The 24146-nt window shown below is 56.4% G+C and overlaps 1 protein-coding gene across 2 annotated transcripts in view; it reads left to right on the top strand.

Moving 5' to 3' along the window:
* Positions 1-24146, top strand: part of KDM4B (lysine demethylase 4B) — a 117850-nt gene that overhangs the window by 43751 nt on the left and 49953 nt on the right. For both annotated transcript variants that reach the window (XM_070464917.1, XM_070464916.1), the window contains exons 6-7: positions 1153-1346; positions 20528-20577. In XM_070464917.1, coding sequence (XP_070321018.1) covers positions 1153-1346; positions 20528-20577 — 244 coding nt within the window. The remainder of the gene's footprint in view (positions 1-1152; positions 1347-20527; positions 20578-24146) is intronic.

The following is a 24146-nucleotide window of genomic DNA, read 5'->3' as shown; positions in this document are numbered from 1 at the left end:
TTGTTACTGTTTAGTTGCTCAGTTGTGTCCTACTCTTTGCAACCCCATGGACTGTATAGGCCACCAGGCTCCTCGGTCCATGGGATTTTCCGGGCAAGAATACTGGAGTGGCTTGCTCTTTCCTTCTCCACGGGATCTTCCTGACCCAGGGATCAAACCTGCATCTCATACATTGGCAGGCAGATTCTTTACCACTGAGCCACCTGGGAAGCCCTATTTAAAGTGTATAATTCAGTGTTTTTTGGAGTCACATTATGGATGTGTAGGCTTGATGGCAGGGTGAATGCATAGGGCTTTGGGGAGGTGACCGGTTGCTGGTGCCCCCTGACCTCAGGCAGCTTCTACTGCAGGTGACCCCAGGCTTCTCATGCTTACGGTGGGGGTCTGATCCTGGCCTTCCCCTGCATCCTGGGCTCCAGCCACAGCTCCCCTTGTAGAGACCTACCACTGGCCCTGTGAAGTCAGGGCCTGGAATGTGGATGAGGCGGGCGGCAGGGTTGGATCTGAGGTGTGAAGGAACACCACCGTGTGCTCAGCATCTCAGCCCCCCGAGGCTTCCCTGGGGACTGGGAGTTTATGGAAGCATGTTTTACGAGCTCTCATGACAAGACAAGGCTTGTTTGCTTGTGGCATTAGAAATAGATGAACCTGGTTGGCGGGGATCCTCCCGCGCTTGCCTGGCTCTGAGCACCGTCCCCACCTCCGCGGTGGGAAGGTGCAGAAAGGCCTGTGTGACACGTGATGTGAGGCTCCGCTGGATGTGTCCTTCCTTCTCCTGTATCAGTGAGCTCAAGGCACATGAATTATTCCTCACTGGCTGTGGCCTCTGCCACGTGGCCTTCACTGCCTGCGATTCCCGCACAGCCACGCACAGCTCAGTGCAGGACCGGGGGAAGCTGCGTCTGACCATCTGGCCCCGGGCGGGGGCTGTGCATGGCCCGGGGAGGGTTTTGGACACCAGTGTGGGCGAGGCTGTGAAGTGGGCGGGTGTGGGGCTGGTTGCTGACTCTCGGTCCCTGGGTGGGGGTCACACTGCCGTGGGGGGCTCAGAGGGAATGACGTAGGTGTCTCACTGCTGGTCTCTGGGGGTGGGGGTCAGGGGAGCTGGGTGCCCAGGGTGGCCAGCGGGCTGACCGTGTGCTTGCCCTGCAGGACGTGGCCCAGTGGAACATCGGGAACCTGCGGACCATCCTGGACATGGTGGAGCGCGAATGCGGCACCATCATCGAGGGCGTTAACACGCCCTACCTGTACTTCGGCATGTGGAAGACCACCTTCGCCTGGCACACGGAGGACATGGACCTGTATAGCATCAACTACCTGCACTTCGGGGAGCCCAAGTCCTGGTGAGGGCCGGCCGGGAGATGCGAGGGGCTCCCCAGGTTGGGGGGATGTGGCTGCGGTGCTGGGTGGGGCTCTGCCAGCCCAGCCCCCACTAGACGAGGGCATGCAAGCTCCCCCAGAAACAAGCTCCAGATCCCCAGAGCTTGTGGTTTCACCCGGAGAGCCTCACACTGAACGTGCCTGTGGCCAGGCTTCCGATGGTGCCTCGTGGGACCACGGTTTCAGCCCCCCCATGCCTCCCTCTTGGCCTCCGGGTTGGAGTGGGGTTAGTATTGCCCCTCCTGATTTCTGAGGAGTGGGATCCACCTGCTGTTTGCAGTGTGGGGCGGCCATGCAGGCCCCTGAAAGGCACTCTGTAAGTGCCAGGCCCCAGAGGCTGGGCTGGATGTCCAGCACAGTGGTCTGGTAGCTCCGAGCTGAGAGCTCCCCTGACACATGGCTTCTGCTGGTAGGATGGCGGGCGGCAGTCAATGTTGCCCGCGTCTCCAGCAGAGACTCCTGAGCTGGGGCCGCTGCGTCTCCCTGCCTCCGCCCAGCTGTTCGGAGGCTGGTTCTCTTGTCACAGTAGCTGTTGCAGCCCAGAGGGGGTTTGGAGCTGGGAGCAGAGGGGGACACTCAGGAGCTCCGCTGGAGAGCTGTGCTCGCCTCCGCTGGGGGGCAGCAGGGGCCCAGGCGGACCCTGGCCCAGGTACCTGCCTTATCCCGGCAGAGAGCTGAGCCCTGAGAGGAAGGTTACCCCGCCCCTAAGTCGTGGGGACATCCTGGGCCATCTGCCGAGGGGCGGCGAGCTGGCCCTCTGAGCAGAGGGCCCAGAAGCCAGGCCCCCCTGTTGGCCGCTGGCTTGTGACCACCCCTCCTTGCCTCTGCCATGGACAGGGCAAGCCCCCGCCCCCGCAGTCTGACCGTGGCTCCCGCTTAGTCGGGCAGGGGAGGCTGGGGATGTATGAGTTTCCCAGGGGTGCTGTGACAAAGGATTACAGGTCTGGTGGCTTTACCTTCCCGCACATTCGTTCTCTGAGAGTCCTGGAGCCAGAGGCTGTCCTGGACCTCATGGGACTAAATCCAGGCGTGGGCAGGGCTGGTCCCACCAGAGGCTCCAGGGAGCACCAGCTCCTGCCTTTTCTAGCTTCTAGAGGTGCCACATCCCTGGCTTGCGGCCCCTTCCTCAATCCTCACAGCCATAAGCTCAGCATCTCCTGTCTCTCTGCCTCTGACCCTCCCCCTCCCTCTTATAAGGACCCTGTGATGACACTGGGGCCCTGGGAATGCAGAGTCGTCCCCTTCTTAGGGGCCTCTACTTAACCCCTCCTGCAGAATCCCATCTGCCGTGACAGGTGACATGTCGTCAGATCTTGGGACTGGGCCATGGCTATCTTTGGGGCCATTTTTCTGTTGGCCATGGGCTCTCTGGTCTTGCATTGTACAACATTGTAGGTTGCTGGGATCTTGTTACAGTTCCACAGGCTTCCTGTCTTCAATTTGTGTTTCTTCTTGTGTGCCTTTCTGTGGCTTTCCATGAGCCCATGATCATCAAAACCTCCAGGCACTGGGGGTATTTGTCTTTGGGAGACACTTGGAGAGAAATTGGTGGGGTTGGTGATGGTGGCCTGAGTCTCACACCCTTGGTGTGGTCCTCTTCACGGAGCAGAGGGGCTTCCTGGTCTGGGTGCTGCCCAGAGCTGCCCCCAAGCCCCCCCAACAGCACAGCTCCCTGCACAGCAACGCTGGGCTGGGACTGCCTGGTGGGAGGGGCCCCTGTTCTGCCCAGGCCCACACCTGGGGGGTAAGGGGGGTTCTGGCACCATTTTCCGCAGGCAGTGTGCTCCCCATGGGCCTGGTGGGCAGAGTGTGGACAGATACCCAGGCTGGGGCTGCATGTGTGCATGTGTGTGTCTGTGTATATGTGAATACATTTGTATGTGAGTGTTTGTGTGTGTATTTGTGTTTGTGTGTATACAAATGAGTGTGTTAGTGTATATGAGTATATGCATGTGAGTGTGAACGTATACACATGGGTGTGTGTATATGAGTGTATGTGTGTATATGTTTGTCAGGTATCTATGTGGTGTGAGCATGGGTGTGTATGTGTGTATCAGGTACCTGTGTGTGTGTGTGTGTGTGTGTGTGTGTGTGTGCTGCTGGGCCCAGCTCCCTGGCCTGTTCGGTGGAGGGAGGAACAGCCACCAGGGTCTCTTGAGTGGCTGTGTCCAGTCCTTTTAATTAAATGAAATTACAAGATGCTTGTTCCTTGGAAGAAAAGTTATGACCAACCTAGACAGCTTATTAAAAAGCAGAGACATTACTTTTGCCAACAAAGGTCCATCTAGTCAAAGCTATGGTTTTTCCAGTAGTCGTGTATGGATGTGAGAGTTGGACTGTAAAGAAAGCTGAGTGCCGAAGAATTAATACTCTTGAACTGTGGTGTTGGAGAAGACTCTTGAGGGTCCCTTGGACTGCAATGAAATCCAACTAGTCCATCCTAAAGGAAATCAGTCCTGAATATTCATTGAAAGGACTGATGCTGAAGCTGAAGCTCCAATACTTTGGCCATCTGATGCAAAGAAATGACTCATTGGAAAAGACCCTGATGCTGGGAAAGATTGAAGGCAGGAGAAGGGGACGACAGAGGATGAGATGTTTGGATGGCATCACTGACTCAATGGACATGAGTTTGAGTAAGCTCTGGGAGTTGGCGATGGACAGGGAGGCCTGGCGTGCTGCAGTCCATGGGGTCGCAGAGTCGGACTTGACTGAATGACTGAACTGAACTGAACTGTCCAGTCCTGCCCTGACGCTGCTCCCCAATGACCACTAGATGGCATTCTCACCCTTCCCTCTTGGCCATGGCTCCAGGCGCAGTGGTGGAAATCTCCCACGTTCTTTCATCTTTTTCTAGACTCCTTGCCTGGTAGGGGCAGCGATCCGTTGCCCCCATGGCCCCCTGGGAGCAACGGCAGGAGGAGTCTGCCTCCTGGCAGTGGGACTGCTCAGCTCTGCTCAGCCCTGGGTTTGATTGGGGTCTCTCGCCAGAGGGGTCCTAAGGGGAGAAAACCCACCTCTTCCTTATAAAAAAGAAAAGAAAGAAGAAAAAGCAAGCCGCCGCTGCTAGGTCCTGGCATGAGCTCGGAATGGGAGGTGGAGCTTTCAGACATGGGCCTGCCTGGGGATGGGGTGACCCCTGGAGACTGGGGCCCTGGTGTGTTTTCTAGGGACGTGCGGCTGGGGGGAAGAGCAGGGAGGGCACCCCACAAGAGGAGTGAGCAGAAACACTGGGGTCCAGGGTGGTTGGGAAGCAGTGGGACTGGATTCGAGGGAGGTCCCTGAGAGAGGGGATGCTGCAGACATGAGGGCCGGCAGCCCTGGGTGATGGGGCAGGGTGGTGTCTGGCTCTGCACACTCCCTGTCCCCCAGGGTGGCCCCCAGCATCTTGCTCCTGTGCTGCACCTCTGGTTTGCTCAGGATGACCCCTGCTGTCTCCCCGCCCTTCACCTGCCCTCACCAGCCCGATTACTGAGTGCTAAGAAGCAGCCAGTGAGGTTTGCTGACCACAGCGCTGGCTCCCTGAAGGAAGAATATTCTGGAAGGCACTGGACCTGAATCTTGGCTTCTGGTTCAGAGGGGGTGGGAGTGCACGTGGGGTCCCTCACGCTGCCAGTGTAGCCAGTTCAGCGGGACAGTATGGGGGCCCCAGATGCTGGCCTGGCACCCCACGCTCGTCCTCCAGTGATCACGTGCTGGCCGTGTGTGATGCAGGCATCAGTCTTTCCTTGCCAGACATGGACCCCATGGAGTGAGGGCCTTCAGTCCCCACTGCGTCCCCATTCCCAGCAGCCTTGCATGGCAGGGGGAGGGCTCTGACTACCAGGAGAGCTGGGAGCACCACGGGCATGGAGGTTCATGGCGTGTGGAGGCCACATTCCCTCCTGGGCCGACACGGACATCACCCTGGGGGCAGGGTGGCAGGGGCTGCCGAGGTGTCCTCTTGTCCCTGGGCTGGGGATTCAGGAGCCACCCAGGATCCTGGGAGGGCGGTGCCCTACTCCCCGCCCTTCCCCTGGGCCCTGAGGAGTGTTCCCCAGTGGATTGCGCGCCCACATCTGTCTCCCTGATCACACCACACTCTTGTGTCTGCAGGAGCTTAATTGCAACTATTTCAATGTTATGGTGGCAGCACTCTTTTTTAAAAGTGTCGACTTAGGTTGCATGTCTTCCTGAGCCTTTCTGTGCCTGTTGTTACTTTGGCAGTGTGATTTGAGTGTCAGCATGATGCGAAGAGCCTGGTGTTGATAAAGTCTTGGAATTTACTCTGCAAGGCCGGCACTGTGCCGCACTCAGGCAGCGAGGCTAAGAATACTTGCAGATCTGAGGCTCCAGATCGCTTTAGAGACAGGATTTAAAATAGACCTGGCCTTCCTGCAGCCTGGACGTCGGGCACTGAGGCCAGGAGGTGGTGGGTGGTGGGAGGCGGGCGTTGCAGTTCTGTGTGATTTGGGGACCCCTCCTGTTGGGCTGGGCCTGGGTGCAGGTGGTGCTGGGTCAGCGTCCCAGGGTTCATCTGTCTGCCCAGCCTCCCTGGGCAGCACGCCGCCAGAAACCGTAGATGAGTGTGTGACACACCTGCCTATGCTTGCTGCCCGGACATAGGGTTATGTATCCACACGCAGGGGTAGGGGGACAGGGCGGGACCAACTGTGTTCCCTGTGGGGATTGTCTAGGCCATGACTTTGAACTCTGCGACTGGTTTTCCCTGGCTTCCCCAGCTGCTTGTGTTTGCTGGGGCATCAGGCTCGCCTGAGTCAGGGCATAGAGGAGAGGGTCTCATGTTGTGCTCAGTTCTGGGGTGTGACGGGTGGATTGCTGCAGGCAGTCAGTGGAAGGGGGGTGCAGGTGGGAGAGCCTGGGAGTGGGGAACCTGGCCCTCTCCCTGACCTTTAAGGAGACTGAGCGCTGCTCTAAGTGTGGTGAGAATTTCTCCTTTTGACTACTTGGCACCTGCAGTTTTTCTTTGGCATCTTTGCTCAGGGGAGTTCTGCAGGAGAGGGATCAGGCAGGCTTTTTTTTTGCTGCTGGGAAATGTAACGCCAAGCAGGCAATTGGCTGAGCCTGCACTTAGTACTCTGGAGGTGTGTGTGTGTGTGTGTGAAAGTGTGTGTGTGTGTGCATGTGTGGGCATGGGTGTGTTCGTATGTGCACAGGCACACTTGAAGGTGTGTGCTCCCTGTCTTGAGGCCCAGGGAGGAGGCCAGCTGGTGTTTCCTGCCCTCTGGCTGCAGCTCGGGGAAAAAGCCATGAGTTGGGCTCAAGTCTGTTGCTATTTGGGAGCGGGGGCTGCTGGGCTGCTCCCCTCCCCCTTGATGGCCCCCTGCTGGCCCCTGGGGACCCCCCTGAGGCCCAGCCCAGGCAGCAGCAGCCCAGTGCCCAGCTGAGCCCCCCGTCCCAGGGGACCAGCACCTCCCCAACCCTGCCTCCCTCCCTGGCCACAGGCTGCAGGCTCCCCCTCCACCTGCAGGTGGCGCTGCTGGACCACAGTGCCGGGCCGCTGTGAGGGCCTCGGATTTGTTGTCCCGGTTGGCGGAACTGGGAATTTGATGCTGAATGGAGCCAAGCAAAGAGACCCCAAGCGGCCCCCTGAAGGCACAGGATGCTGGCACAGGGCTGGGAGAGGCGGTTTAACAGGAGCCCAGAAGGGCTGAGCCCCTGGGGCTTATGGGAAGCACAGCTGTGTTACCCTCCTTCGCTCCGGGACCTCTCCTCCTCCCTGCATAAAGCCCTAAGCCCCTTCTTGTCCGGACCACGCTGTCTTCCCTGATGCCACCAGCCCCGCCTTTCTGCTTGTCAGGATTGTGTCAGAACTCTAAAACCAAAAGCTGGCCTTGGCATTCGAAAATTAACTCCTCAAGTTGGAGAAACCTTCCAGTCTCATGCCAGGGCATTGAGTGTCATCAGGCTGCGAGGGTAGGATGGCATCACTACTTATGCTGGTGGGTGAGACAGCAAGCAGCATCAGAGGGTTTTGTGTGGCGTGGCTCAGCATGGTTTGAATCACAGATCAGCCCGGTTATCGGACTACTTCTTGCCAGCCTCGCTCGCACTGACCCTGTGGAAGCCTGGTGCTGCCCCTGCAGAGCTGGACAGCTGTGTCAGTTGATACCCCATGCTGCGGGAGCCTCAGGGTGGACTGGGCACCTGGGGGATCCAGGGCACCCCTGGGGGCCTGCGCCCGCCCACTGCCCATTTGGCAGTGGGATCCAGTCCAGAGGCTGCTTCCTGGAATCTCACAGTGCTGGGGGGACAGGCACAGTTGGTGTTTGTTCAGGGGATACAAAGTGGTTTTCACATCGCGCTAGGCAGAGTTAGGTCAGCCTTCTGCGGAGGAAAATCTCACCATATGCTCTCCTGCGGAGCCAGTGAGGCTGAGGGGGGCGATCTGCTGAGGTTCCCGATGATCTGATGCCTCGTGGTGAGCCTGGGCAGCCAGGTGGCACTCCAGCCCGTGGGTCGGGGGAATTGGCTCCTTGGTGAGCAGGGGCGGGAGGGCTCGTGACGCAGGGTAGCCTGCACAGGTGGTTCGCGATCCACTGAGAAGCTGTTTTCCTTGTTCCTTCCCTGTTTGCCACAAACTTGTCTGTTTACCCACTGTCTTGGTGGCATGCTCCCTCCCTCTCTCTCTTTAAAAGAGTTTGTTTTTTAGAACTGTTTTAGATTTGCAGAAAAACTGAGAAGCTAGCGCGGAGTCCTGTGCACCCACCACCCAGCTCGTTAGTTTACACGAGGCTGGAACATTTGTTGCAGTTAATGAACCTTGTGGAGATATTCTTGTTGACTGGAGTCCTGCTTTGTCCAGCTTGCCTCGTGTCTCCCTGGTGTCCTCTTCTGTCCCAGGACCCCTGTGACGTTCAAAAGTCCTGTCTCCTCAGGACCCTCTGGGCTGTGATAGTCCTCAGGCTTTCCTTGCTCTTTTTTATTTTTTAGAAATTTATTTTATTGAAGTATGTATAGCAAAGGGATTCAGTGATATATATATGTGTGTGTGTACACACACATACTTTTCATGTTCCTTTTCCATTACGGTTTACCATAAGGTATTGAATATGGCTGTCTGTGCTCCACAGTGGGACCTTGTTGATCCATCCTATACATAATAGTTTGCATCTGCTCGTCCCAAACTCCCACTCTGCCCTTCTCCCCTTGGCAACCATAAGTCTGTTCTCTGAATCTGTTTATTTTTCATAGATAATTTCATTTGTGTCATGTTTTAGATTCTATTTAAGTGCTGTCATATGGTATTTGTCTTTCTGTCTGATTGACTTTATGTAGTACGATCCTCTGTAGGTCCATCCATGTTGCTGCAAATGGCATTATTTCACTCTTTTTACTGGCTGAGTAATATCCCATTGTATATATAAACCGTATCTTCTTTATCTATTCCTCTGTGGATGGACAGTTAGGCTGTTTCCATGTCCTGGCTATTGTAAATAGTGCTGCATTGAACATTGGGGTGCATGTCTCATTTCAAATTATAGTTTTCTTTGGATATATGCCCAGGAGTGGGGTTGCTGGGTCATGTGGTAACTCATTTGTAGTTTTTTGGGGGAAACCCTTATGCTGTTCTTCACAGTGGCTGCACCAGCTTACATTCCCACCAACAGTGGGGAAGAATTCCCAGACTTTCCTTGTTGTTGATGCCCTTATGATTTTGAGGAGGACTGGGGTCAGAGATTTTGTAAAATTTCCCTCCATGGGAGTGTGTCTGCTGTTTCTCTCACTGTGACACTGGGGCGCTGGGTGTGGGGAGGAGGACACAGGTGAGGGGCCGTCTCATCCTTCATCTTGGGGTGATTGCCGTCAGCTTGACTCTTCCCCACTGGTGTTGACCTGGGTCCCCAGGCTGAGGTCATGCTGGTCAGGTGTCTCCACTGTAGAGTCAGGCCTCCCCCTTCCCATACTGTCTCCCTTTGGAGTATACTTTTTTTTTCCTTTAGTATCTCAAATTTCAGAAAAGAAAAGAGAACAGTGAACAGAACAGGCTAGTGTCCGATACCCAGGTTGGACAGATGTGGCCGATTGGGCGTCCTTCTGTTGGACGTCTTGCATCTCTGTCTTCCTCCTCCCTCCCTCCTGCTGGGCAGTTTCCATTCCCTGCTGCTCCATAGCTGATCCCATGGATGGACATCTCACGGCACCCAGGAGCGGGCCTGCTGGGGCCTCTGTTCAGGGCCTGAGGCAGAGTCGAGTGGTGGCGGGCCAGGCCCCTACCTGGGGCTCTGGAGAAGGTCCGCTTGGCACTGGGGATCCTCTCCCACTTAGACCCCCTGACTTAGGGTGGGCCCAGAGCCTTTCCAGGGCTCACCTGATTAGGTCAGGCCCACCCAGGGTCACCTCCCTGTTTTGGGATCTGCTGATTTGGGGCCTCAGTTGTAACAGCCGAGTGCCCTCCAGCCAAGTGCACTGAGCAGGCTCTCGGAATGACCGTGCGCGGGGGCACCCGAGAACTGCCTGTCATGGAGCGTTCGCTTCTCGGACGTCTTTATTGTGAGACTTAACGCAGAACAGAAAACCATATGGAATATGTACTTGTCCAGGGAAAGATAATTACATGCAGTTTATCAGATGGCTCCCCCGTCCACCTCTGTGTAAGCTCCCGGGAAGGATGATGTTGGGAAATGAACTCCCTCATTCCCTGTCCCGGGCCCCCTTCCTTTGCGGCCCCACCCCAACCCCAGAGCTGAGATCATCGTCCCGATTCCGGTGCTCTTCTTGTCACTGCTTCTCTGGGCTGTTCTCCACGTGTGTCTGAGTCCCTGGGGGACACGGCTACATGCTGGCCGGGTTTGAAACCGCCCCCCACCTCCCTCATGGACTGATTTGTCTCTTGCGTCTCTGCTCTGAGTCTGTGAGGATGTGTCCTGCCACGTGTGGTGACACTATCCATTTTCATGGCTGCAGCGTTTTCTGTCATGTGACCGCGCCTCCATCTGTGTGTCTGTTCCCTGTGGGTGGACGTTCGGGTTGTTGTTTGCAGTTTGGGGCCTGGCCAAACTTCGTGTTATCTTTTACCTGCTGCTTGTGAAGAAGTCAGTCACTGTACGTGACGATGTGACATGACAAGAAATAGCCACAGCAGTAGCCACGTTGTCTTGCCCGCAGCTCCTTCACTGACAGGACCGGATTGGTGGGACCATGGCTGGGGAGTGGTGGGGCCGGGGCCCGGCCCGGGCTGCGGGCTGAGCCCACATTCCTAACCACTGCCCCGCCCTGCCCCTTGAAGCATCCTCCTGCGAACCAGGTAGGTGCTCCCATGGGGACAGGGTGTGTCCCAGTTGGCAGAGGTGGCCCAAACTCCGCGGTGTGGGAGAGAGTGGGTCCTTTTCTTACAGAGTCCCCCAGACATCATTGAATCAGGCCTGCTGAGCTGAAATCAAAGCCTGTGGATCCTTGTGAGAGATGGAGAGGCTACAGGGGCTCTGGGACCCAGGCCAGCAGAGGCTCTGCCCCCTTAATCACATGGCTTCTGAGGTCACCCTGGGCAGAGAGACTCCTGTGGGGCAGAAGGAGGCGTGTGCCTGAAACTGTGATGGGTGGGCCAGGGAGTCAGTGCCTGGCTTCTGCCTAGATCTCATTGGCCAGTGCTGGGTCTTGGGGCCACACCTTCCAGCACTGGAGCCTGGGAGCCATGGTCTGACCGCGTATTGGGAGTGCAGGGAGGGAAGAGGGCAGGTAAGCCATAGCTTTCCTGCCTGTGGTGCTGGACGAAGGTGGTTTCGATGTTATAGAGATGGGTCAGCTCAGGCCCTGACTAGGTGCTTACTCTGGGCCGAGCGTGAGCCACACCAGAGCAGATGCCATCTGTCAGGGCAGGAGCTTGTGTGTGTAGCCCCGCTGTCCCCCACGCTTACCCCCAGTGGGGCATAGAGGGCCAGGCAGGAGGCAGGTAGCAGCTGGGACCATTGAGATGGAGGCAGGAAGGCTGCTGGGCTGAGGCTTATGGGAGGAGAGGCCACTGGGAAGCCCATGCAGGGCCCTGATGGAGGGTGGGCAGCCAGACCAGGAGCAGGGAGATGGGAGGGCCCTGAGTAGGGAGTTACCCCACGGTTCCAGAAAGAGCCCTCTGGCCAGGGGGACACTAGCTGTGGGAGGGAGGGCTGGGAGCTTGGGCGTGGGTGTTGGTCTGGCAGGTTGGGGTAGCCCTTGCTGCCTGGGCCGGCCTGCCTACCTCTGTGGGCACAGCCATCTCCTGTCTGTCTGTGACTCATGGCCGCAGGCGTGGCTGGCCCGTCGCACAGCCCGCTGGCTTGGTCTGGCAGGAGCAGATGGCCCTTCATTTTGGAGTCTTTTGTTCAGAGTGGGCGCTTTGGGATTGGAACGGCCAAGGCTGCGCTGGCTCAGGATGCTTGAATGATTGCTGCGCTTTTGCTTTAGGGTAGCAGGGGCCATCCCCACCTGCCCAGAACTCCAGGCTGGGGCACCAGGCTAGTCACCCCAAGAAACCATTGGTTCTAGAGAAGTGTCATCACTGGGCCTCTGTCCATCCTGAGATGCCCCCACCAGCAGTGTTTGGATTAGGGATTGATTCAAACCTCCGTGGTCTTGGCCCCAGGAGTCGCTCACCCTCCTACCCATTCTGTAGATCCGGCTCTGTGTGCTGGGTCTCGTTTCCATGGCAAACTTCTCTGCTGTTGGCCGCTTTCAGCTCCCCGGAAGGGAGATTCCTGCAAATCTGAGCTGAGGGCGTCTTTGTTAGCTTTGCTTCAGAACCTGGCTGAGGACGAGTTTCCCCTCACGTGGGCACAGCAGCAGGAGACGGGAGCAGGGCTGTGCGACCGGCAGGCTCACGTGGCTGGCGTGAGACAGCTGAAGGTGCTCTCTCTGCGGCTCCTCTGGGTCTGCGCGCCCTCCCCACCTAACTCTCCTGAAGGGCCAGGGTCCCCACATGTGAACAGGCCCGGAGCCGCTCCGCATTGAGGCTGCCCTGGCTCTTGCAGCCCGAGGACAGACCTGGACCCCTGGGCACACTCTCCAACCCCCCAGCTCCCCCCACACCCTGGCCTGGCCTGTGATGTCCAAGTCCTGCCCTGCAGATGCTCATGGGCTCTGTGCACCTCCCTTTGTTCTTTCCTATTCACACCTTCCTGTGCGTTTCTGCAGAAATAAATCGAGGAGGGAGGGGTGTCCCCCACTGGTGCGGAGTTCATGGGCCCCGGCACACCGGCAGGCTGCCTCCTGGTTTTATGATCAGAAATTGAGGCCAGTTCGAGGGGGAGATGGCGGTGGCTCTTCCGGTGGCATCGGGTGCTCACTGGCTCTGCGTCCCCACACACTGACCCCCCATCACTGGCAGCACAAGGCTGTCTCCCCACTGATCTGAGGCTGTACTGATCGGCTTGCCTTTAAAACCTCACTTGAGAAGGGCCCCCACAGCTTCAAAAGCAACATCGAAACCCAGCTCGCCTGTGACTTGGCATTTTTGGTCCTGTTGTATGACAAAAATAATTCAAGGACCTGAAATAGACTGGGGCTGGAGATCAGATGCCTCCAATTCAGCATTTAGTTGCCTTTAACACTTGCCTTGTAAAGCCTGCCCCTTAATAAAAGTGGGTGACTGGCTCTTGTGAACTAGGCCCTGGAGCTGGGGGTCATTCAGGTGCTGACCCACCCCCAGCTTCCCAGGGAAGCAGGGAACAGGGCGAGTGTGGAGGCCAGGGCGCCGTCCACCCACGCCCTGAGAGGCCTAGGTGGCCCCTCCGCCTGCGGAGCATCCTCGTTGGCTGGCATCCCCACCTGAGACTCCCCATTTTCTCTGAGCAGATGCTCCCAGGACTCTGTTTATCTCGTGCTGTCTCAATAAAAATGTCATTATTTGAAATCACTGACACTGCTGGTATGAGATACCAAATTCCATCGTCTATTGTCCTGTAAAATGATCCATTAAAGATAAAACCACCCGCAGCTCAATAAGGTTCTATCCTGGGGACAATCCTCCTAGGTCCTTGGCTGATCCTATCTCCCCAGCAAGTGTCTGTATCTGTCACATAAAGGGCCCCAGTTCCGGGACAAATGAGGGGGGCAGCCTCCTCGTGCAGACTGCACCTCGGAGTCCGAGATGGGAGCTCCTGATAGAAGCAGGGCTGCCATCCTTTCCTTTCACTGTCAGGCAGTTTCAGTCACTCTCGGGGAGCCATTTTGCCAGGCCTGGCGATTCTGCACAGTGGTGCTTTAGTAGGGGAGGACGGTGTCCCCCCCAACCTGGGCTGGAGCCTGACCTGGAGGCGCACTTCCCTTGCTCTCCTGATTAGAAAGGGGCTTAACCTCGCTCCCCATGCCAGCAGGAGCTCTCCCCACCCACCCAGGCAGATGGGATTGGTGACAACTCTTCTGCCCTCCCCTCCCAGGAAGGCAGGGGATCCCGGGCATCTCAGTAGTCCCAGGGCTGTTCGTCTGCCCAGCCTTTGGACCTACTCCCTTATGTTTCAAGGGCGAGCGAGCCTGTCAACTTTTTCTAACATCTTTTATTTCTTCTGCCTGGTGCTGGGTGATCATTTGTCCCCCTTTAACCCTGCTGTCAGTGTGACTGCTAGTAACGCGCCTTTCACGTTTGAACCAGCATAATGAGGCCCCCCAACTCGTACCTGACAAAGTAGCCTCTTTGGGTGCATTCTGGAGTCACTGTTGTTATGATCACATCCGTTATTCCCTCCTTTACTGAAGGATAAGGTGGGGGGCATGGGGGCGTTTTGTGGTGCAGGCTCGCCTTGTTTTATTGTGCTTCATAGATGCTCTGATATTTTTACAGATTGAAGGTTTGTGGCAACTGTGTGTTGTCTGGTGATGGTTGGCACTTTAGAGTAAGAGAGCATTTTAAAATTACGGTATGGGCAGTATTTTTTTTTTAGATATAATGCTCTTACTGCACACTTAATAGACTACAGTAAGGGTACAGTTTAAATGTACCTTCCCTTACATACTGGGAAACCGAAACCTCACGTGGCTCACTTTATCACGGTGGCCTAGAACTAAACCCGTCAGATCTCAGCTCTGCCTGTGTGCGTGTTGCCCTTTCCTGCTCCGGGCAGGGACACCATGTGGCTCATTGCCGGCCTTGCTGAGAGCTTGTCAGTCTCTTGCACCAGACTAGTGATTCTGTGAGTGGCTGGGACCTGCCGAGGTTTCTGTTTGCCCTCGTTTGCGGTCAAGGATTCCTGCTTCTGGACCCCAGATAAGGGAGAGGGTTTACCTTACTGGTTTTTATAGTCCTCTGGGAAAATACAGATGAAGCCTGGCTATCTGTGTACTGATTTTTTTTTTTTAAATTCTGCACCCTCACTTAACTGTTTAGTTCTTTTTAAAAATGTTTTATTTAATTAAAAAAATTTTTTTTCTTTACTTTTTGGCTGTGCTGGGTCTTCTTACTGCAAGGAGGCTTTCTCTAGTTGCAGCAGGCAGGGGCTACTCCTCATTATGGTACACAGGCTTCTCGTTGCAGTGGCCTCTCTTGTTTTGTTTTTTTTTTTTTTAAAACACAAGGCATTTATTGTCTCACATCATTAGCAAGGATTAGAAATTTTAAGAGTGGCTTAGCAAACTGGGTGACTTCAGAAAATAAAAATGTATTCTGGAAGCCAGAAGTCTGCCTCTCTTGTTGTTGAGCGCAGACTCTAGGGCGCTCGGCCTTCAGTAGTGGTGGCTTCAGGGCTTAGTTGCTGCATGCCACGTGGGGTCTTCCCAGAGCAGGGATCGATCCTGTGTCCTCTGCATTAACAGGCGGGTTCTTAACCCCTGACCCACCAGGGAAGTCCCTGGACTATTCAGGTCTTACTTTCCCAGCTCGTTCTTGTAGTTTCCCAGGTGGAAGGTTATGTTGGTTTCTCACCTGGCCAGCGTCTGCAGTGCAGTCCTGTGGACCGCTTTGCCTTGACTTTCTGGGGTGCCTGTCCTGCCTCACCCCAGTGAAGTGTGACCGTGGGAAGGTCCCTTCTAGTTCTAGAGAGCTAAGAATTTTTTGTACTGGATGGTTTGCAATTTTATATAAATGAAAGTCATCTGAAGTACAGGGACGGGTCAGTAGAACAAGTCTCTGTGGCTCATCTCTGTGGTAGTCACATTCGGGGTAACTGTTTCTCTGGCCCTTTGGCTGTGCACTGCAGAGGAGTGGAGTGCGGCTGCTCTGGCCGGGCTTATCTCTAACCAACATGGAGATGGTGCCTGGGCAGCTGGGAGTGTGAGGGGAAGCCTGCTCTGTGACTGGGTTCTTCTGCTTGGCCCACCCAGACCATGGGGCGGCGAGCTGGGACTGTCCCACTGACGTGTGGCTGGAGAGGGCATGGGCCACGAGGGGCTTTGTTTTTGAGGATCACAGTAAACACAGCTCTTCTGTCTGGCCAGCACATAGGGCTCTGGGGCCGCTGGCGTTTGGAGCTGCCGGGGTCTCCCAGGGCCGTGCGAGTGGCTTGCTCGTGCCAGGTGGCCTCCAGTGTGACGCGTGGTCTCGGCACTTCCCTGGACTCTGCCGTCTTGTTTCTGTTCCCGTAATTACAGCCTGTTAAACGGCAAGGGGCCTGTCTGCCCCAGCCTTGTGCAGACACTGTGAAATTAACTTCCTTGCCCTCCGACTCGCGTCAGGCTGAACTGACATTTCCAAAGGGCTCCTGGCTGGACCCCTGCTCTTGGCTCGCGTTCCTCAGCAGAGAGGAAGGGGGAGGCTGAGCCTCATGCTGGGGGGAGCTGTCAGGCCAGTGATGGAAGAAATCCCAAGCACTGTTGTCACCAGCTAAGTCGCATGCATCTCCGGGAACAGATACCGTCTGTGTCACGGTGCTTCCACCCTGTCTCTGAGCAGGACGGTCCTGCAGGCCGGGGAAGTGGCCGGGGGCCTCAGGAATGGGCAACAGGGTCTGAGAGGCAGGCCCCCTCAAGTCTCGTTACCCTGGCAGCTGGCAGGAGCATGTGGGAATTGCCTCGTTACCATGGCAACACGCCCTGCTCTCAGGGAACTCGATCCTTTCTGCCGGGCCCTGCAGTCCAGGGTGGGTGGCCAGCTGAGCCACTGGGCCCTGTGGGGGTACACTGTCTCCCACTGGAGTGGGTGTTCCTTGTCCTGAGAATTTGTCCGAGGACCTCAGGTTTTCCTGCTGTTCTGAGAGGCAGTACCCACCTGGCATTGTCTGTCCATGGCCCGGAAGAGGAGGGGCAGAGGCCAGCCCCCTACTTGCCTCGTCTTCTGAGGTCTCATGTGGCCGTCCCAGGGCAGTGGCACACGACTCTCTGGACCTTCTGGGGGTCAGCTGGACACACAGGTACTGTGGTGCACACTTGCCAGTGTAGCCCTCCCTCCTGGGAGGTGGTCCCAGGTACCCACTTCCTGGCCAGAGGGCACCAGGTGGTGGGAGTCCCCACCCAGAGAGGCCCAGGTACCCTTAGGGCCCGAAGCCACTTGTTCCGTCGGCAGAACCAATGGCCCCTGAGCAGGTCCCTACTCTCCACGACGGCCTGTGTTCCTCTTCCTGACACACTCATTTAATTTTTAACTCACAAGGCATTTGCTTATTTATTTTCATTGTTCTTGATAATAATTCTAAGCCATTAGAGGGGAAAATTATATTCAAAAATGCTGTTTCACACTTTATTTGTTTGATGATTTAGAGCGATAGAAAATAGCACATTTGCTGGCTTTTATAGTCTGATAATTATTCACATCCATCAAGCCATTCCAGGGGAATAAACAAAACACCAAGAAAATGACACTATTAATAGCATCCTCTGCTGCGGACGGGAAGACTCTCCGGCCCGCTGTCTCTGCAGGAATGCAGGCGGCCCATCTCCGGCCTGAGGCGACAGCTGCCCGCAGAGGGCATTTCCTTTCAATTTCCCTATGTTCCTGGGCTCAAGAGCTTCCCTCCTGCTGGACTGAGGTCTCTGTCCACCAGCACCCGGGAGCCCTAGCTTCCTTACTGGACTCCAGCTTGGTTTCAGCAGGGCCCGGGGGATGCCTACCTTGCATCCAGCCTCAGTGTGTCCCTGGCCCCCCGTAAGCACGTCCAGCCCCCACACCCGTGTCAGGATATGGGTCTCGGACTTGATTGCTGGCAGCCATGGCCCCAGGCCTCCCTCTCACCCTATGCCAGGTATGCGGTTTCTGCATTGCCTTTTGGGGAGTGGCTGTGATTGGGGGTGAGGGATGTGTATCCACTCCTCCAGGCCTCAGTTGTAAAAGAGGAACCTGGAGGAGAGGCTGGCAGATGTCTGCCTTGTGGTGCAGCCCGCCTGTCTCTCCGCAGACCAGGGGGCCGCTTCCTTCTAGATTATGACATCCGGGCCATGATCACCATTGTTCCCAGAAACATCTGTGCTCATCAGCCAGTCACTTGAACAGTGAAACTGCTGGATCGGGCTTGTCTCTTCACTGTCGTGTGGCTTTGCACATGTCTTGTGTCCCTGCCTGGGAGCCAGCCCCAGAGAGACCTGGCTTGGTCTTTCCCATCACCTCCATGGCTGTATAGCAGATCGAAAAACATTTTATTTTCTCACTGAAGCCCTTGATACTTACAGACGACTGCCTTTTTGAAAAAGGCATCTGGCAAACAATGCCCGACTTCGTCTCTCTCGGCCTCCTCAGCGATTCCACAACATTAAACCCGGAGTTATGGAGCCTGTCCGGTCCTGCTGCAGCCTCGCGGGGTCCCATGCCCATGGTTGCCAGGGCCACCAAGCCAAGAGCGCTGAATTTTCCACAACTTTCTGGTTGAGTGTTGGCCAGAAGCAGTTTGTTTAAGAACTGTCACTACCAGAGAGAAAGGGTGGAGGAAGAGGGGTGCATAGGAAGGGCTGGGAAAACACGTGGAGAAGGTCCGGAGGGACCTGCCTGGTCGGCCTCAGGACTGGGGCTCCCTGTGCTGTGGGTGGAGGAACCAGTGTGACCCCCTCCACGGGTGGCCTGTCCCTCTGCAGCCTCCCCCATTTCCGACTCTGCTCCCCAAACCTCCAGTCTATTTTCTCTCCCAGTGGTCCCAGATTCTGGGAGTAGTGCTGCCCGATCCTGTCCAGGCTCTTCTGCCGTGGCTGGGCCGTCTGGGACGGGACCCTACCCCCGGGAGGAGGGAGGGGCTGTTGGGCCAGGGAGATGGCTGTACTGCAGCAAGACGTGCAGAAAACTAGCCTTGCTGGAGAGGGGCGCCCATGCTGGCAGAGAGCAGGGTGGGGGAACCAAGGGGGCCTGCGCGTGGGCTGGGCAGGGCTGGCTGCCAGCCGGGAGACCTCACACCAGCCCAGTCGTGAGATGGATGTGGTCCCGGGCAGACTGTCTGTCCATCGAAATAGGCAAGCATCCGTTTCCACCCAGGTGAACAGAGCTGCCATGTCCAGAGAGCAGCTGCCTGGGATCACAGGTGGACAGAGCAGATTGATTTTGGCCGTGAGGTTTGACCTTGTGTTGCGACAGAGTTCCTGGGGAGCAGGACAGACTGCCCCCATATTGGTGGCCAATAAAGCTGACTCTGCTTTATGGCCCCAGAACCTGCTCTCTAATAGCCAGACAGATGCTTGCCACCTCGAGGGTGAGTAAGCAGCCCAGCTCAACCCAAGGAGCCCCTCTGCCTTCTTCCTTTCTTTTTTCTCCTCTCCTCCCAGACCCGAGTCCAACTTGGTGGTGTGACGCTGGGTGGGGCTGTGATGATGTAACATGACCCGGGCCCTGACTGGAGACCCCATGAGGTTCTGCCATGAAAGCCCCCTGGTTTGGGGACTTCCCCCAGTGGTGAATGTCTGCTCTGCACAGGAGGGCTGTGGCTGGGTGGGGGCTCGGTGGGTTCCTACATTGCCAAGCCAGTAGAATTTGGGGAACCTTCCCAGCTGCACCAATGAAGCTACCCTCCCTGCCTCCTTTGTTTGGATGGTCCGTGCTCAGCGCTTATGTAGTCAGGACGAGCACCCCGCTCTCCTCTGAAGATGGAGATTTTCATCCTGCAGGGTCCCTGGAGGTGGGAGGGGGTAGCTCTGGGGCCTCTCAGTACCCCAAGGGGTTCGCCTAGTGGTTGCCGACTGTGACAGGCACCACGTGCTCTTGGCTGTCAGAATCCGGACGTCCCCATGGCCGCTGACTTCCGTCCATGAGTCCTTTCTCCTCTCTCCAGGGGCTGCCCTTCTGAACACTCGGCCTGCATCCTGCAGTCTGTACTTTCTGATAACAGAGGAGCCACGTGCCAACATATTCAACTTTTAACATCCACCAGATTCAATTAATCTTATCTTTACAACTCCCAATTACAGGCGGTAATTAAGTGAAAGCAGCATTGTAGACCCGCGATATTGCATTAATCATCACAGCCTTGGAGCCGTAAATTAGTTCCTTCCCGGCCCTGAGCATCTTCCCAGAAGGGACGGAATGTTTCATTCTGCTGTTTGTGGGGGGTGACATTAATCCCACCAAGATGCCTTGGATTGGGATTAATTTTAATCATCTTTATGTAAGCGATAAAAGGCCGTTTAAAAAAAGAGTCACCTCCTCTCTGTCCAGATAATGGGAAATTCTCTGACGCCAGCAGAATTAAAGGTGCCACAGCCACTGCCTCCAGGGCCCCAAGCATGCTCGGAAATTAATTGTTTTTATCCTGTTGGATAAACAAGACAGCACAGCGTTCACCTCTCCTCCCCTCGCCCCCTTTTATTTTATTAAGAGCAGTGGTAAACCTCTCCATTGGGGTGGGTTCAGCTGGCTGCCATGTCTGGGCGATCTTCAGTGTTCCCTGTGGTCCCCCACTTGGCTTGCTGGGGGGATGCACCCTCACAGGGTCTTGTTCTAGTTCCAGGTGTTACCCGGCTGATTCAGAAGCACAGTCCCCCTACCCCTCCGCACTGCGGCCTTGGGCAGGTCACTCTGTGGGGGTGGGCCATGGAGCAGTATCCCTGCCCCCACCCCCTCGCTGCCAGGAAACCCCCCTCCCCCCAGTGGTGACAACTGGGAATGTCTCAGATGTGGCCTGGTGTCCCCTGGGGGGAGGATCGCTGGCTTGAGAGCCAGTGTCTGGAGTTTCTCCCAACAGGTCTGGAGGCAGATGGTCAGATAACTGCAGTCGGACCCTTTACCATCCTCCCTCCTCCTTCGGACAAAGGACACACCCCACATTTGTTTGAAAATGGAGGTATCCACCTGGCCACACGCTCTCAACTCTGATGTGCCTGCCTTCTCTCGTAGGTATGCCATCCCCCCGGAGCACGGCAAGCGCCTGGAGCGGCTGGCCATCGGTAGGTGCCCAGGGCCCCCTGGGGCTGGGTGGGCCGTGGGCTGGCAGCCCCACCCTCCCCGGCTTCCCGTTGTTGTCTGGGTGTCGGTGTCCCACACTGTGTCCACTTCCTTACCTCTGGGTTAGGCCGTGGGCCCCCCACTGTGGGTCTGTTGCTTGACACAAGCTGCACAAATGTGTGCTTCAACATTCTCGTTTTCCGGACTCTTGGCACGGAGTTTGGGATGTGACCCCAGGCTTTGCAGGCTGGAGGCAGCCAGTGTTCCCCCCCTGCCCCCCGCTCCTGGGGCTCCATCCCGCACTCCTCTGTCTTTGCAGAGCCTTTGCTCAGTCTTGAACAGGAGAAGTTCAGTTCGCACGGCCGAGTGGGGGCCTCGGGGCCGCCTGCCGTCCATGCAGGACTGGATCACCCGGGCTCCCTCAGCAAATGTCACGCTATCTGGATTGAGGCCCTAGCTGGGGCCTCTTGGGCTGACGGGATTTATCAGAGAGGGTCCTGGGCTGTGTCCGGACAGGGGGCCACTGACCACTCAGGCATAGGAAGGCCCTCGGGGCACGAAATCCTTCGAGACAAGCAGACATCCCGGCTGGGAGGCCCTGAGGCTTCTGTGTGCCCCAGTGGAGGGCCAGGCCATGGCTCTGAGTCACTCTCATCATGCCCCTGCCCTGTCCCCACAGAGGCTCTTGTGTCATGAGGGTGGGTGGCTATCAGTGCTGGACGGACAGTAACAGAAGACTGGCCCAGCCATCAGCCCTTGCTCCACAGTCAAGAATGGCCCCTCCTTCACAGACTGCATCCAGGTGGGGGTGAGGGTCTGCCTCTCAGACAGTGCCGGGCCTCTGGCCACCCTGACCTCTGTGGCAGCAGCAGGCAGCTCGTGCCCTCAGGCGGTGGAACCTTCCAAAGCCGTGGCTTGGTGTTTGCGAGGCTCCCTGATGGCCTGCCGCCGGCCTCCGTGCCTCTCCCACCCTGGGGAGCATGTTTCTCCTGGTGGGAACTCCAGGACAGCCAGTCCTGGCAAAGGCCAATTGCACTTACTTCCTAAGATCTAAAGGGAAAGCCAAATTAGATTTTTTTCCCCATTATCTGACTTTTTAAAATGCCAATTAAAAATGTCTTTTCCTGTTGTATTAGCTTCTGGTTGATGTAACAAATTACCACAAACTCCCAGGGGGCACTAGTGGTAAAGAACCCGCCAACCCGTGCAGGACACATAAGAGACCTGGGTTTGATCCTGGTGGGGAAGGGGAAGAGCCCCTGGAGAAGAAATGGCAACCCACTCCAGTATTCTTGCCTGGAGAATCCCATGGTCAGAGGAGCCTGGCGGACTATAGTCCTTGGTGTCACAAAGAGTTGGACACAACTTAGCACTCACGCATCACAAACTCAGTGACTTAAAACAGCACCAATCCCCTCAATTTTGCTGTGAAGCTTAAACTACAGTTTAAAAAAAAGTCCTAATTAAACCCCCACAGTTTTGTGTTCTCACGCTTGTGGAGGTCAGAAGTCTACACCGAGCCTCTTGGGGCCAAGGTCCAGGCATCAGCAGGCTGGCTCCTTCCTGAGGCCCCCTTGGTGGAGTAGGGTGGGGCAGAACCCAATTTCTGGTTTCTCTGACTTCTGGAGGCACCCCGTCCTGGACTCGGGGCCACGTTGCTCTCATTCTGTCTCCCTGGCCCATGGCTTCCGCTGCTATGGTTGGGTCTCCCCTGCCCCTGTCTTAGAAGGACCTTCAGGATGTCACAGGCCCCCACAGGGGTCCAGGCCCATCTTATCTCAGGGGCCTGCACTTGATCCCATCTTCAGAGCCCCTTTCTCCAGGGAGGGGACCTTACACAGGCTGTGGGGATCGGGGTATGGATGTCTTGGGGGAACCACAGTTCAGCCCCCCACCTGCAGAGCCAGGAACATTAGCACAGGTGCTATCTCTCTGGGGACCCTGGGCCTTGTCTTCAGCATCTCTGCTCTTGCTGTTTGGTGGGGGACCGAGGGTGTTTGGCCTTCCCTGGTGGCTCAGACGGTAAAGTGTCTGCCTACAATGTGGGAGACCTGGGTTCAATTCCTGGGTTGGGAAGATCTCCTGGAGAAGGAAATGGCAACCCACTCCAGTATTCTTGCCTGGAAAATCCCATGGATGGAGAAGCCTGGTAGGCTGCATACAGTCCATGGGGTCACAAAGAGTCAGACATGACTCAGCAACTTCACTTTCACTTTCAAGGGTGTTTGCAGCTAGCCACGCCCGGCTGCTCTCCCTCAATGTGCCTTCTCTACTAGAAAAGTGCGGGGTCATCAGAGCACCAACTAGAGAAGCTGGAGGCGGCCGGAACTACTGCCGGGGCCTTTCTGACGCCCGGACCTGGATGCTGGCTTGCTGTCTGGGCATCTGTGGAGGGCTTGGTTCGGTGGCCGGGGTTGGGAGAGGATGGGTGGGTGGGCAAGCAGGAACATGGCCCTTGTGAAGTCAGGCTGCACCTGGAATTCAGGGAAGGGGCCAACAGCTCTGGAGGAGGGGTGGGGGATCTCATGGTTCCTCCACAGCCTCTCACTCGGGCTGCTCTCCCCTCCTCAGAGGAAGGACTGAGGAGACTCCAGGGCTGGTGACTCACTGCCCTCCTGGGCGTCCCTTCCAAACTTTTTGGGGGCGTGCCTCCCGGGTGGCTTTGTTGAGATGGGTGGAAGGGGGTTGCAGTTAATATGGAAAATGAATAGCTGCGCTCTGAATGGGCTCGCTGGGAGGGTTGTGCAGCCCACGGGGAGAGAGTTAATGTGTTGGCGCATTATTGGTGCTAATCACTTAAAATGTGCGCCTTTATTAGAGCTTTAATGAGAGCCACTTAAACTGTGCATTAAAAAGAGGAACTGCAGAGAGGCCGGCGGGCCAGGCGGCAGGCAGCCGTAACTCTAATGGAAATGCTTTTAGTGCAGAGCAGAGTGTGGGATTCGGCCGTCCTGGCTCTTTCCAAAACCTCCACACTGGGTCCTTGCTGTCAGGAGCCTCCTCCAGCCTCAGTGTGTGGGTGGGGCCATGTGTGCACACAGACACATGCACACGCGCACGTGCACACACACGTGCACACACACACACATGCACACATGCACATGCACACACGCACGTGCGCATCCAGGGTGTGCTCTGGCTGGTCTCACTGGAAGGGCTCCGGGGCCCCCCGGGCCTGGGGGTCAGCCCTGGAGGGAGGTGGACACTTGGGGGTGCACGCCACTGCCTTGGGGACATGTCCCACACCTTGAGGAGCCATGCAGCCCTGCTGTGCCCACTCTGTGTGGTTTGGGGTGAGAAGCTCAGCCACTGTGGGCAGATCCTGAGGTTGACTTTTCCTTAACCACACGACTAGCCTGTTAGTGACTTGAATTTCAGCCAACATGTGATGTGGGAACAGTGCTGAGCTGTGCTGGTGAAGCCTGCTGTCTGGGTCTAGGTATCTGGGCCTCCCGTGGACTCGTGGATCATCTTTTAAATTAGCTACATGGTGCATTCTGAGGCAGAAAGCAGAGGAGCTGTGAGCACAGATAGAGGCACAGGCCTGGGTCTCCCACCCTGCCCCCATGTC

Source organism: Odocoileus virginianus, chromosome 3, assembly GCF_023699985.2.
Source record: "Odocoileus virginianus isolate 20LAN1187 ecotype Illinois chromosome 3, Ovbor_1.2, whole genome shotgun sequence".
Lineage (NCBI taxonomy): Eukaryota > Metazoa > Chordata > Mammalia > Artiodactyla > Cervidae > Odocoileus > Odocoileus virginianus.
This window is presented reverse-complemented; position numbering and strand designations above follow the sequence as displayed.